This window comes from Perna viridis, chromosome 2 (assembly GCF_037379345.1).
Source record: "Perna viridis isolate PV_CMFRI_1.1 ecotype Kerala chromosome 2, ASM3737934v1, whole genome shotgun sequence".
Classification (NCBI taxonomy): domain Eukaryota; kingdom Metazoa; phylum Mollusca; class Bivalvia; order Mytilida; family Mytilidae; genus Perna; species Perna viridis.
In genome coordinates, this window is record NC_142446.1 from 54,986,024 (window position 1) to 55,000,826 (window position 14,803).

At 33.3% G+C, this 14,803-nt stretch overlaps 1 protein-coding gene across 1 annotated transcript; it reads right to left on the reverse strand.

The window, feature by feature from the left end:
- Positions 1 to 6,615: 6,615 nt before the first annotated feature.
- Positions 6,616 to 11,352, reverse strand: LOC148626100 (uncharacterized). The gene is made up of 3 exons (XM_088569739.1): positions 11,196 to 11,352; positions 10,611 to 10,658; positions 6,616 to 6,939 (listed from the first exon to the last, which is right to left on the reverse strand). Exons 1-3 carry the CDS (start codon positions 11,245 to 11,247, stop codon positions 6,692 to 6,694), a joined length of 348 nt encoding a protein of 115 aa, XP_088425865.1. The 5' UTR covers positions 11,248 to 11,352; the 3' UTR covers positions 6,616 to 6,691.
- Between the last annotated feature and the right edge of the window lie 3,451 nt (positions 11,353 to 14,803).

Here is a 14,803-nt window from a genome sequence, read left to right on the forward strand (position 1 = left end):
ACAACGAAAAACTGAAAATTTCACGGATCCCAAAATCCATTTTTTCACACGGCAATACGTTTTTTTATTCAATGAACAAATTTAATTAAAGTTAGTAATACAATGCGTATCAGTCAGACCTCGGAATCCAAGCAAACATTCTGACGAAAAACACCATTTTCAAAATAGCTGCCTTAGGTCTCAATATAGGACATTGCATTATCTCAACAACATGAATACTACAAATTTGTTAATAGGTCAGTCAAAGGAGTTGAATAGGCAAAACAATACAATATTAAAACTGGGAACTTATTTGTCGGGGCGACATTCGCTATGGCTCGAAATGGCAATTCTATTTATTTTTATTTTTCTTCCAACGATTTTCCCCCGGAGATTTTAGAGAACATCACTGAAGGCCATGATCTGAAATTTGGTATGGAGGTAGATGGTATTGAGAAGGGGGTGAATTGGATCTTTTTGTTAAAAATATAGCTACCGTTTCGATGGAAACGCGGAAAGGTCATAATCTAGGACATTGCAATATCGGAAACTTAGTTTGCTAGAAACTTGAACTTTGGTATGGTGGTAGAACTCAATGAGCCTAATAAAATAAAACAAAAAAAAAGTGCATTGAAATGTTGTCTGTTGCCATGGCAACAAAAAAAACCCCGAAATTTTCACGGCTACCAGAATCCACTTTTTCCGACGTCCCTTACTTCTTTATTTATTGAACAATTTTTATGAAACTTTGTACCGTACCGCTGTGACATCTATGGCTACACCGCCTGCACTAAGTCCAGCGCCCTAGACCACTCGGCCAGCTAGGCTATATGAAAATATAGCTTTCGCTGGCCGGGTCATTCCTCCTCGTAGGATTAATCTAGGGCTGTAACTTAGTACACGATGTATGGTGGTACGGGACAGTTCATTTAGATGTTAATATGTAGGATAGAGGAACAAATTAATGATGCATGTCACAACAAATCAATATTATACAACGTCTCAGAATGTGACGACTCTATTCGCTAAAGGTTACAGACCACCAATTCAACCAATGAGCATTTGGAACGTACGCAAAAATAGTCCTACGCAGAAATTACCCCTGTTCCTCATAGTGCTGTGAAAAAAGTTCTCATCTTATTTAAAAAAATTAAACAGTTTCTGAAAGGAAAAACATTTCTGTACATTTTATAGGTGGATTTTGCTTCTTGTGATGTGAAGCCTAATCTCCATAATGGTTTCTAAATATACCCCTATCTTGTGAAAACAGTGGGATTTCCCATGCTATTTATAGACCCTTCACTTCCGTTGACCAGTACTGCACTGCAAGTCTGCTAACCCCACATGGCATTCTGAGGATTGTGAGCTGGCATATGTAGAATCATGCTGATATATAGTCCTCTGCAGGTTAAAGTTAAGGTAAAGTCCAGAGAAGCCATTGAATATTGTGAAATTAGCATAGAAGGCTATGGGAAGTGGAATTAGTGGTTTCTAGCCTAAACTGCTCCATCGGATCAATTGATACAGGGAAGATAACGTAAACTTATATAAGGGTCTGAATAATTCCCAACGATGTTAGAACTGTCAAATTTGCGAAGCAAATTTTTTCGGTCGTTCCCTCCGCGGGACTCGAACTCGTACCGCTGTGAAATCTATGGCAACACCGCCTGCACTGAGTCTAGGGCGCTGGACTTTTTCTGTAAAAATCTTTGATCTGTATGCAAACAGTGTCTCCGTATGCCTGGTCTTTTATTGAAATTGTTGTATAATGTTGTATGTGAGATTTAAGAGAACGTTTATCTGATGTAACGTTGCGTATTTTCACGAGTATTTCTTATTCCATGTTCTAAAGTAAATACTAAATTAAAAGGTATCATCTATCTTAATTGAAAATGACGATGTTCACGTAATGCACTTCTGAACGAGTTCAAAACAGAGATCATTGCAGATAAAGTGTATAAACTTAATTCAAATGAATCTAAACTAATCAAAATTTCTTTTGTAGACAGACTATTACATTTTGACTTTAGATATTCTACTCTATAGAATAGATAATATAGCTACATAATGTAACTGCGAAATAATGCGTATAGGAAAAAAATGACATATGACAGCTTATATACGTTCACAATATGTAATATGAAATTAATATTATTGAAGAGCAATTAAGCTGTGTTATACAGGATGTAAAAATATGCACAGGACAGGAACACTACTCATTACAAATCCACGAGGCTCTTTCCGGTGTACTATACTAATTTGCATAAAGGGGTGTAGTTTAGCACTAAGTATGACAGAGATGTAAAGCTTTGAAATAGCGAATGTACCCTCTACGCAGGAGATTGTTTTCCGTTTTTTTTTCGTTGGGATTACAGAAACACACACACGCACACACAAAAGTTTACAGATATATGTTTGGATGTGCGTTAGCTAATATTGTTTTAAAAAATTTAAATACACCAAATAACAAAATAAACGAATTAAATGTAAAAAACATAAAGATAATTGATATTAAGATTTGTAAACATGTCTTTGACAAATTTTATCATACAAAGTAATAACATTGACATGGAAATGTAAGGTGTCAAGGTCGTTAAGCCGATTGTATAAAAAATAAATATCAACCATTTTTCAATAATTTGTATTTAATGAAAACTTCTGTATCTCCGGGAACATTGTAATTAGCAACTTTCTCAATAGACAATGTTCCGAAAGATAATGTGGCAGTACAAGTAATATTGCGTTAAGTTGAGGGATAAATTCCTTACAAAATTTGTACACTATCCTATACTTTAGCCTGTAAATTGGTATTTTGTTCATAATATCATTATTTATGCAAACAACCATTTCAAGGATTATTAACAGTTTTTTTGTGTGTATCAGTCTTTGTATGAATCAGGCATCGGGTTCAAAATGGTATGAAAAAACAACCCCAAATTTTTTTAAAGTTTAATTTGACTATTCGCAATATAGGAATCATGGAAACAAAAGGCTCTCCAAGGAGCCAGACTCTCTCATGCATTTCATTCTTCACCTTTCAAGGGCAATATTTCTCTCTAACAGGAGTAAGTGCTTTTAAATTCGTAAAGCCTGATCGCATCTGCAATTATCTTACACTACCGCAGGAAAGTAGTCCCGTATTGGCATACCCCAATAAGGTTCAAATGCAGAAATTTAGGTCACCTTTATAGGAATTTATTATATATCAAATTCAATTCTATGTTATTTACGCCAATAAACAACTTTTACTGCGAACTAAATATGCTTATTAATTTGGTTTGCATCAACAACGATCCAATTATAAATAGTTAACATCTAACCTCATCAGTACCTGTTTTTTTCTATGCATTTACCCGAATAACCAGTCATTCAGTGTCGATGTATTTAAGTTGCCTATTTATTTTTAGACGCACAATAAACCATTTGATGCTTAGCTAGAAATGAAACCCTGCAATATTGTAAATAGTCACCAGTCATAGAATTGAGATATAAAGAGGTATGCTGTGTACCAATCTGGAATATCTGTCCTCGAATATTTCATGCAGGCCCAATCGGATAAAAGTGGGTGCATGTTGTTCCGACCAAGAAACTTGTATAAAGAAAATGGGTATTATTTGCCGCTCATATTTTGGTAATTTTTTTACAAAGGGTTGGCATGCCCCCCAAACCATGCTAATGTATTTCTCTCTGTATCATGTATTTTATTACGGTTACCGCCTCGGGACATCGGAAGCCCGGAGATGACAAACAAAAGTGAAACTTTGCTTAGACGATAACATTTGAAACTATGTGTCCAGAAACTAAGCGCTTTTAAATGACACATACGTGTCTAAGGAATAACTTGTGGCCCTTGAGCTACATTGCTTACTAACTGAGAAATGTAGCTAATTAAGATGATCATGTATCAAAGGATATGATTTATTTCAATGATTGTGGCTTAAGTTTATATGATTTAACAGACAGTTTCCACCTGGAGATCGATCTATTGAATTTCGACCTAATAATTTCAAAACTGAGAATGGCCAACTATTATATTGTAGTTCAATTATGCACTATGTCAGAGAGTTTTGTATACATTCATCTAGGTGTACCATGTAAACTGATATCGAGCCTGAATATTACCCAAACTTGTGCACTGTAATGATGCATCATAAATTTTGGTGTGTGTGTGTGTGTTTTTTTTTTCAATGATCTTCGTAATCAGAATGGTGATATTTAAAAAATAAAACAGAAAGTTCAATATCAACTATTCATAACAGTAAGCTTGTGTTGAGAAACGTTTTAACTCAATCCCCGTACTTTCCTTTTATTCCATTTTTTTTTTAATTTGACGATCGATTGAGGCGTAAAAATTCAAACGATCGATATAAATTGATTCAGTACATGAATTTATATTGAAAGTTTTTGCAAAAAATGCAAAACCCTATTTTTTCGAAATAATGGATCATTTCTTTACAAAAAGTTTGTTTCTATTTGTTATAGTTTTCAAGATATTGGCGGAAAATTGCAAATAAGCGTCATATTTTGCTTTTTGGCAATAACAAAGAGTTATCTGACAATTTTGACCCAATTAAGACTCTTGTAGGACATATCAGAACGATCATTTCGTCAATTAAAAGTTTTATCTATAACAGTTTTCAAGATATTGGCCTAAAACTGCAAATAAGTCATTTTTTGTTTTTCAAAGGTAATATCTCTAACAAGGAGTTGCACGACAATTTTGACACAATGTAGACTTTTGTAGAGTTCTTCAAGTTGAAGGAGGGTTACAATCATTTTCCGGTATCTCTTATAGTTTTTGAGATATATGTTGAAAATGGTGACCTGCCCACTGGGGTCTGAAAATAGCAACTGGAACCATGATTTAAGCTTGATCTATGTAATCGATACAATTTTCCAATTAGATAATGGTGGCTAAGTTTTGTAAAATTGGTAATACTTTACTGAATGGTTTCAGAGAAGAAGATTTGTAAAAAAGTGCACATGGTCTTTTTAGGCCAGAGAAAGCAGCCTTTGGTAAAATCATATTGTCGGATCGGTTGGTTTTCTGGTTTGTTTTCCATTTTGCCAGACTCTTACAATAACTTACACTTACACTTATGATTAAAACTATGGCTTTTTGTTAATTAAATTCAATTCACTTTAAATCATATACACTGTTTTAAAATGAAGTCATTCTGTTTTTGCGCATGCAATTCTTTTCTGCAGAGAAATACAACACTGCGATTGAATGCGCTAGTCAAAATGCGTTATATTTATAGCATAGTATTCCGAGTTAGACAAATAAACTTTCGAACGCGCAGCGTGAGAAGTTTATTTGGCTAACGAGGAAGGCATTGCTATAAATGATTTGTAACATGAATGACACGCCCATGACAGTCCGTGCAGAAAAAAATAACGTTTGGCGGGAAAATCTAATAACCCGCACAGTAGGCAGTATGGCAGACGCATTCTCTCTACCAGATTGGCTTGACATTGAAAATGTAGAAAGCGATGATTTGGTTCTCTCTCAGGTGTGTATTTTTTTAATTGAATAAGACTGATTTACGCTAATTGTCTTTTTGAAGGCTTTTAAACACAACTATTCGGGGCATGGACCCCCTTTTTTGGCCCAAATGTAAAAAAAATCTATTTATTTTTCCATATTTACAATTTTCTACAATTTTTCAAATTGCAACTTCAACTTTCACTAACTTTTAGCTCTGTATTTGAGCAAAATTTCATTTCGATACATTATGTTCAACTTGGGGGTTGTTTTTTTTTTTTTTGCTAATATGTTTCAAAAGTAAAGAAATGTGTATTTTTTCGGTTCTATCTTTATATTAATGAGTAGACATTATATTTTTTGTTCTCTGTCTGGCAAAGAAAACCTGCAGAGATTTAAAGATTTGTATTTTATTATATGAAACCTAATAAAATTGACATTTGTATGTGTGCTTTTTTGTAGGCGTAATCTTTTCCCAAAGAGGCGGAGCTTACCCATGCAATATTGGTTTTAGTGTTTTGGTTATTTCATGGCTGTTTCCTCATTGCATTATATCGGCCCATGTGACCTTTCATGCAATATTATTTGGTTGCTTCAATTTAGAGCATACATTTTGGTACATGCTTGTCGTCTCTATGTTATTCCATAAAAAGATCAAAGGAAAAAAGAAGATTCATGTTACAAAATCAATTAGTGGAGTCTCGTTAATTTTTTGATTCGATAGATCAGTTATAGTAAAAATAAAAGAAATAATCTTCATTTTACTGTAACCATGGACAAAAAAGCACTTTTGCGTTGCAATTAAACATACCGTATTATGTAGCAGAACGTAATGTGTTTTCCAACACGCAATGTCATTTTACGCAAACTCGTTTCATATCAACTGAACAATCTGATTGATACACATGTACATTCTCTTAAGTCCTAAAATATTTTTGAATTGTTATGGTGGTTCACATTCTTCCTTCTTTTGATATTGGGCTTTTTTTCAGAGCTTACTTAAAGGTGTTGTTTACACTTTTGAAGACCTTTCTGGTGATCTCTGAAATTAGCTAAAACTTTGTATTCGGTTATACATATATGTTGGTGCATTTTTTGCGTTTCACTATTACCGGTTCTTTTCTACTTTTGACAATAATAATAAAATTAAGTATGTTGATATGTTTATTGTATATGTTTTAAGTATAGATGCGTATTTAATAAAATAAACCATAACAAATTGTTTTTTTATGCTGATTCAGAAGGCTGTTCTGGATCAGTTTGTGGACTCTCCTCGTTGCTTTCATCTTCGCTTTCATCGTCGCTTTCATCGTCGCTTTCATCGTCTTCCTCATCATCCTCTTCTTCATCGTCGTCATCCTCCTCGTTATCTTCTTCCTCTTCATCATCATATTCTTCTCCTTCGTCCGCCTCTGAACCGTCTGCTTCTTCTGCCTGAGTACCGTTTGTACCTGTAGCGGCCTCGGCATTGGTTCCTAAGATTAACAATGAAAAAATAATATTTACTGAATCATATTTAACGCTTTTCATTAGCAGTCTTTATAAATATCGAACATGATTTAATTCATGCATGTCAAAAACCCACCAAATTATTATCGTTTCTTTTTAGGGAACGGTCCCAGACAAAATAACCAGTCTTAGTTCGTCATTTGGTTCTTGCACCTTTGAGATAAAAATACATAGACTGTACATGAAGTCGGTAACATTAGGTCAAATTATGTGGAAGATGAATGTATGGTTTTCTCCAAAACACTGACCTGAATGCAGAAAGTGCCATAGTTACGTTAAAATATATCGTATATAGATAAAAAGCATCGTTTGTTCGGTGGATTTTTCTGCTCCATGAATCGCTTCTAATATTGGCATTGTCTTAATTTGAAATAACTTGATACTGAACGTATTATAGTTATTCTAACTGTATTATCATGTTAAACTATTTATAACGTTTATAACAATTTTATTTTGACACTGGTATGTGATGGAAAATTATATGTAATATAAAGTTTAATTAAATACAAACATTGTTGGAAATATCACTGTTGTTTGTATAAGCTTAATTTCGATGCACATATATCAATATTTTTATCAATTTAGATGGAAGATCAGAATTGATATAGCAGTCGCCGGAGCCTTTTGATTTGTAAAGCCTAGTAGCATCTGCAAATATCTTACACTACCACAGAAAAATAGTTCCTTTGGCATACTCCATTTAAGTTCAAATGCAGAAAGTAAGGTCGACTTTATAAGTATTTCTGATATAGCAAATTTTATTCCATGTTATTTACGCCAATAAACAAACCCAATAAACAACTTGATTAATTAGGATTGTAACAATGATCCAATTAAAAATATTTGACCTCTAATCTCTTATCAGTGCCTGTTTATTTCTTAGCAACCAGTCGTTCACTGTCGATATATTCAAGTTGTCTATTTATTTTCAGCCGCATAATGTAGATAGAAATGAAAACCCTGCAAGGCTATAACTAATCGGAATGTTGTAGCTGTCTTCTGATATTTTATGCAGGTCCTGGCGGATCCATATATTTACAAAAAGGGGACAGTGGATCCGATCAACAAACTTATGTAAAGAAAGGGGTTCCATGCTATCATTTGACACTCATTTTTTTCAAATGTTTTATAAAAGAGTAGCATAACACCCGAAACCATCCCGATATATCACTCATTGTATCGTGTTTTTATATAACACAATTACCGCCTTGTGACATCGGAAGCCCAGAAGTGACAAATTGAAATGAAATGTTGCTTAGACGATGGCATAGGAATTTCGATAATGCATTTCTCGGGAATAGTGTCAGTCTGTGGTCTAGTGATATTGCCTTTTTTGCAATAATCATTCTATTTGGCTAGTTTGGCCATATGTAAAAATAATAGAGTGCAGGTGCTCAAGGTGCTCCAGGTCCTTAAAGAGTAATCAAGGGAACCAAGGTTATAGCGGTAATCAAAAGAATGTAATCCAGGGACAAAGACCAGACATGGAAAACAGACACACACAACAAAGAACACAAAGCAACCAAAATCACACATACAAAGTAACAAAAGCAAATGAGCAACTCGGACTCCACTAAAAACTGGGAGCATGGACCAGGTGCACCGGTAGGGTAAGCGTCCTCTGCTTTTCTAGAAACATCCGCCGAGTTGCTCATAAAAAGTCAAGTCCGGGGTACACAAACGAGGAAAGGAAAACAATGACACATTGAACAAATCAGTTTTCCTGGTGCAAATGGATACACCGTAACGATCCACGAGTTCATGATGGCGACCATAAAACTTCTGTAGTGATGACTTCAATCTTGTAGCAACATAACTCTGTTCCAGAAGCCTATTTGTTAGAGTTCTACCGTGATACAAAAAGTCTGCGTAGTTTCGGCAAGGTCTGGCATAACGTGTGAGTTGTGATATGAACACTTCATAAGCAGGTGCTGAAGGGATGTTGCCACAGATGAAAGTGCATGGCTAGTGTTGTCTGCACCATACATAATTGTTGAAATTGTATTCTAAGACTTTGGCGTTTATGTAAATGTACGTGTTTCTGGAAATAGATGTCTAAGAAACAAACCACTTTAAATGACACATAGGTGTCTATGCAAAAACTGTGTAGCACTTGAACTATAAACCTTATCAACTGAGGAATGTAGCTAATTGAGAGGGACATGTATCTAAGGACTTGCTTTATTTCAGTGGTTGTGACGGCTTAAGTTTGAAAGATTTGACAAACAGTTTCGACCTGGAGGTCGATAAATTAAATTTCGACTTGAAAATATTTCAAAACTGGGAAGGCCAACCAGTTTGTAGTTCAATTACGCAGTTTGTCGGAGAGTTTTGTGTTCATTCATCTAGGTGTTCCAAGTAAACCGACATCGAAACTAACTATTACGCAAACTTGCGCACTGCTACGATGCATTATGAAATGGGTGTGTGGTTTTTGTAACGTCATTTGTAATCAGAATGCAATTTGACGATTATTTGCGGCGTAAAAATTCAAACGATCGATATAAATTGATTCAGTACATGAGTACTTTGATTAATTGTCACAATCGTATGAACTTAAAGTAAATGTTCAAGAGTAATCAAGGGGACCAAGATTCTAGCGGAAATCAACATAATATAATGTAATGTTTTGCAGACGGGATTTGAACTGAATAGAAGTATAAAGAGTTGAAAATAATCGGTTTTAATGCTATTGTATTCTCACAATAATCTTGAATTAAGGGTTCTCAGATGATCTTTCGAATTTTTTAATTAATTTAATTAAATTGAATTAATACCACTATGGGAGTAACAAGTGTTGTGGTAGGACTTATTGCACAGTTTCGTAAGAAATCTTGAAAACTGTTTAATTATTATTCGTCTCCAAGTTATCGTCAATGTGGTTCTATTTAGAAAAAAATATTTTAGTTAAGATTTGGCGAAAGACCTTTGCCAGTATATATCCCTTAGCAATAACCAAAATTCCGAAAAACGCATTCAATCATTTTAATGGGATTGTAAAACTTTTTTTTTCTCTTTTTACATTGCAAGCCATGCAAGTTATTTAACTGTACATGGTAACATACAGGTCAAAGTAAAAATAAAATGTCGTCAATATACTTAAATTTAAATGGATTCATAATGACTGATAATGAACCGAAATGTGGTGTATTCGATCATTAATGGTAAAAAATGATTCATGCATTTCGTTTCATTGGTCACTTACCTCTTTCCCAAACTCCTACGACTATGAACATTATAGATAGAGTAATATATTCATACTCATCATTTATTTCGACAGATTAGAATTTTAAGCAGGTGGACCTCGGGTAAGGTGCATAGCTCTTGAAATCGGTGATATGTTTTTACCATATTCAATTTAATCAAAGCCTATCACGCTTTCATTCGAAACAGAATGAAATCAATCAAAGTTACTTTGGTGCTTACATGAGATTGATAAAAAAAAGCCTGAATACCAACGTTTTAATGATTTGTAAGAGTTGTGTCCCTTACCTTAGGTCTACCTCCTTAATTAAAAAAAACATATATTCAATATAACCTAACCATTTATTAACTTATACTGTTATAGTAGCCAAAACAAATGTATTACACAATATAAAATAATTATAGTCTTCCGTAAGACATATAGATTACCAACCTTGATCAGCGCTTCCAGCGCCCACACCTGCCTCTGGGGATGAGTTTGCTGAAAAAGAAAGAATTCTAAATCATTTTGTTTTAGAAAACAACATTTTTTATTAAGATTTGAAACTTTAGATATAATAAATCATTATCATTGGCTATAATTTTCTGAACATAGATTTACGTTAAAGATTGCCGTCTTATTTTGTAGCATGTATATTCAGGAAACTACCAGGAAACGAAAACCGTCATGGATTTTATTGGGATCAAGCATGAGAAAATTGTAACACAATCAGCGATTCATGAACAAAATCAAAAACATTATGGTATAAGCAATGTAAAATATAAAACAAATAAAGTTCAGAAAAGATAAATAAAATGAATAAAAAACAAAACAAAATAAAAGCAAAACTTGTGTTAATTTTCATTGTACTCACTCCATACATGTTTTATCAATACAAGGTAATACAAATTTCACTAAGCAAAAGAAAAAAAAGACATATGCAAGTCAATAGAACATAATGTTAGTTAAAACAAAAACAAAAAAACAAAAAAACAAAAAACAAAAAAAACAACAAAAAAAATCATAGAAAGTACTTACCAAATACTCCGACAGAGACAGCGACCAACAGAAGTGCTACTAAGAATTTCATATTGGATTCTGTAAAACAAGTGGATAGCTCTATACTGTATCTATTTGCAATGTATAGATACGACTGCCGTTTCTTTGTTATATAGTTATGAATTGGGCAACAGCTGTATATTTCCTTTTATTTTATTTTGATTTGTGATTAAAAGTAGGCGTACCCTATCTAATGTATAACTGATTTACAAAATACAGTAAATTGAAACTAGTTGCTTTCGCCACGTAATAGTATCTATAACCCTTTGTTACCATGATCAATATATTGACATCTACTTCACCCTTCTATCAATGGTAATTTCACCCACAGGAAATTACACCCCATTCAACTACAAAATGTAATCTAAAGAAACTTGCACTGTACCCCCGAGCATGGCAATTTTGTCATGTGAACTTACACCTCCATCATCTAGTGATGGCAGTTGTTTCGCTTCTAAAATACTAGAAATTGGGAGTTTTTCATCATTTCAAGGATATTGTTCTCTTAATATTCAAATTTTCAACCAAAAAAAAAGAATAATCTCCATTTGCCATAAAGTCACCATTGCTATTTAATTTATATAGTTTTATTTACTTAACCACTTGAACTGGTATTTTTAATTACATGTATTATAATTCTGAAACAAATACAAATGTACTTTAAGACTGATTTTCCAATTTTCCCATTCCCCAAAATTAATAATTGTACCCCCGTATGTAATCTCAATACAGAATGCAACGTTTACGCCATAGTAGTTGCGTGAAGAGAATCTTGCTAATGTAAACCAAGAAATTTTCGCATCTTCTCTTTTTGCGGTTTCTGAAGTCGATATGTTTTCGCACAGTTTTGAATTTGCGATCGTTCACTAAATCGTATATAATGTCCCTCGACGAAAGTATTCAGTTTATTTTTTTCTGCGAATATTTAGAAAAAAAGCGAAAATAAAACTACAGCAAAAATTTACCAGTCGACAGTATTTCATTACTGGTGCAGTGCGTATCATATCAATTGCATTCAAAAATGAGTCAATAAGTATACTGTTGTATTTGATGAATCTTCAGTAAAAATTTAGACCAGGAATTTAGTGATTCGCTGTATACGGTAAAACCAAAACTAAATAACCATAGTTATACATGTAATTCAAAAACCTGTCTAAACCAGACAAACCAGATAAACCGACCAACTGTATAATATTATACAAACCGGAAGAGGTTCGGTTAGGACATGTTTCCCTGGATTATGGCAAATTGTAGACAAAATCCATTGTTTGAAATCAAAATGTTGAATGATAAGGCTCATACAAATAAACTTTGGTTAATATGAACATAAAAAAATACACAAGTAATATAAATTTAATTTACAAAGGAAGATGTGCTACTGTTATTACTTTCATTTTTCGTTTTCAAGGCTTTAGCTACATAGTAGAGAGTCGGTAGGAGAAAAATATGCTTTGGGTGCTTAAACAGGTAAAAGTCTATAATTCTTATTCTAAAATGTAGTAATTTTTCTGTCTTACAAATAGCTGTCAGATTTTTCGTATAATTAATGTGTTGAAATCCTATCTGAAATGTTTTTTATACCCCAGTTGTGCGGTAGTTATATAATGATTATGGAGTCCGTTCGTCTGTCAACAAATTTGTCTTGACAATTTTATCTGCAACTTCTTAGCACAATCACTTGATATTTTGACAGAAGCTTTTTATAGACATACTTTAGAGGAAGACTTGATTTCTGACTGAAGCGACAATTACGTTCTTACTTGACGTATTATACTCTATATTTGTTACCATATTGTTACTGTGGGGAGAATAGAGGATGTATCCATTAGAGGGCTTTGTTCACACTTTTTTTATAGTTTTGAATTGTTTAAATAGGCTTAATTAAATCATGCTTTGTAAAATCATCTTAATTTAAGTATAATTGTCGAGTATAACATCTTGTCAAAACTTCTGTTAAATATGTAAACCCTATGATACAGACATTATTCGCTTTACGGATAAATTATATAATTTATGACGAAAATCTGGTGATGTGAGCAATAACGAACAAGAAGGCCAGCCGTTTGGTAAAAAATAGTGGTTGTCTAATACCAAATTATGATTCATTTAAAAAAAATCAACGACAGCACATTCTCGAAAACTACATATTTAAATAAAAAAATATACTTGTTACTGCGCGCTAACAGGTAGTCAATAATCTGAATGTTTGCATTGTTTTGTTTTTGTTAATTCGTATAAAGTATAAAACCTGTTGCAAACTTGTTGTATTGTTTTGAGTATCTATCCAACATCAAGTTAGGTCAAGTTTCATAGAAACAGCGGACCTGTTTGTAATTACAAGCATCGGAAATACTTGATTTGTAATTAAAATATTAATAGAATTGGTATACAGTTGATATGAAACATTTATATACAATTGATCGATTGACAAGTACGTGATATTGGTAGAGATAGCTCCTATTAGGGTGTTGAATTGCAGTGCAGCAGGTGCTCAAATAATTTTACAATTGCAAATAATTTGATTTGATATAATTTATAAGGAATTTTCTACCTAAGAATCTTGGAGAAGGAAAGACAACTTGTTTACATGTTTAAATTATGCTTTTAAGACATGGTCTTCTTTTTCGAGGAAACTAGGAATATATATGGGCTTATGAAAATATTTTTTAATAAAAGAACAACAAATGACACCAAACCCAAACCCAAACCCAAACCCAAAAACAAAAACAAAACAAATCAAAAGCGCACAATAAATTTAATTTAAAATAATTCTAAGAATAATTTCAAAATACGGAACAAAGCAAGAACAAAGATTTAACAATTCTATCAGTTTACTGACATGACCAGATCAAGATCATAATTAAACTGATCGAAAAGTTTTGCCTTACCAAATAGCAGCTGAATCATAACACTTTATAATGCATTGGCTGTATTATGGTCTCACTAACCACTTCTAACGTTTCCATTACTTTACATGTTAAAAAAGTAATTTTCAAAGTCTCACTGTGAATTCCCAGGACAAATGACATCTTAAAGTTGCATACCGTTGTGAAGCTTGGAAAGTAAGGCTTCCAAAATCATTATGCTAATGGTACGATGATAGTAGAAATTCTTCACAAAATTTATTTGAATAAATAATACTGAAAATCCACATTTTTACCTGTTCTGCTAACTGACAGCATGGAGGCAAATTACTCACACATGTAAACAATATTCATACACTTTTGTAGTTAATTACATATATGATTTTAAAGTACACATTCTCAGCTTTATTTTGACTACTTTTAATCATAATAGACACAAATAATGCACTTACAATGCATATGTCTAGCTTCAGTGTGTTTTTGGTACTACATGGGGGGGGGAGGGGGGGTGGCCATTTGACCCGGAAGTGGTTAGTGAGACCTATAGGTTAGAAACATTAATTCCACTTCCAATTGGCTGCAATGCTTACTTCAGACTTTGCTTTGGCTTCAGTGGCTTTACCTTTCCAAGCTCCCAGTTTTTGTGGAGTCCGGGTTGCTCATTTGCTTTTGTTTCTTTGTATGTATTATTTTATTTCCTTCATTTTTTTGTTGTGTGTGTCT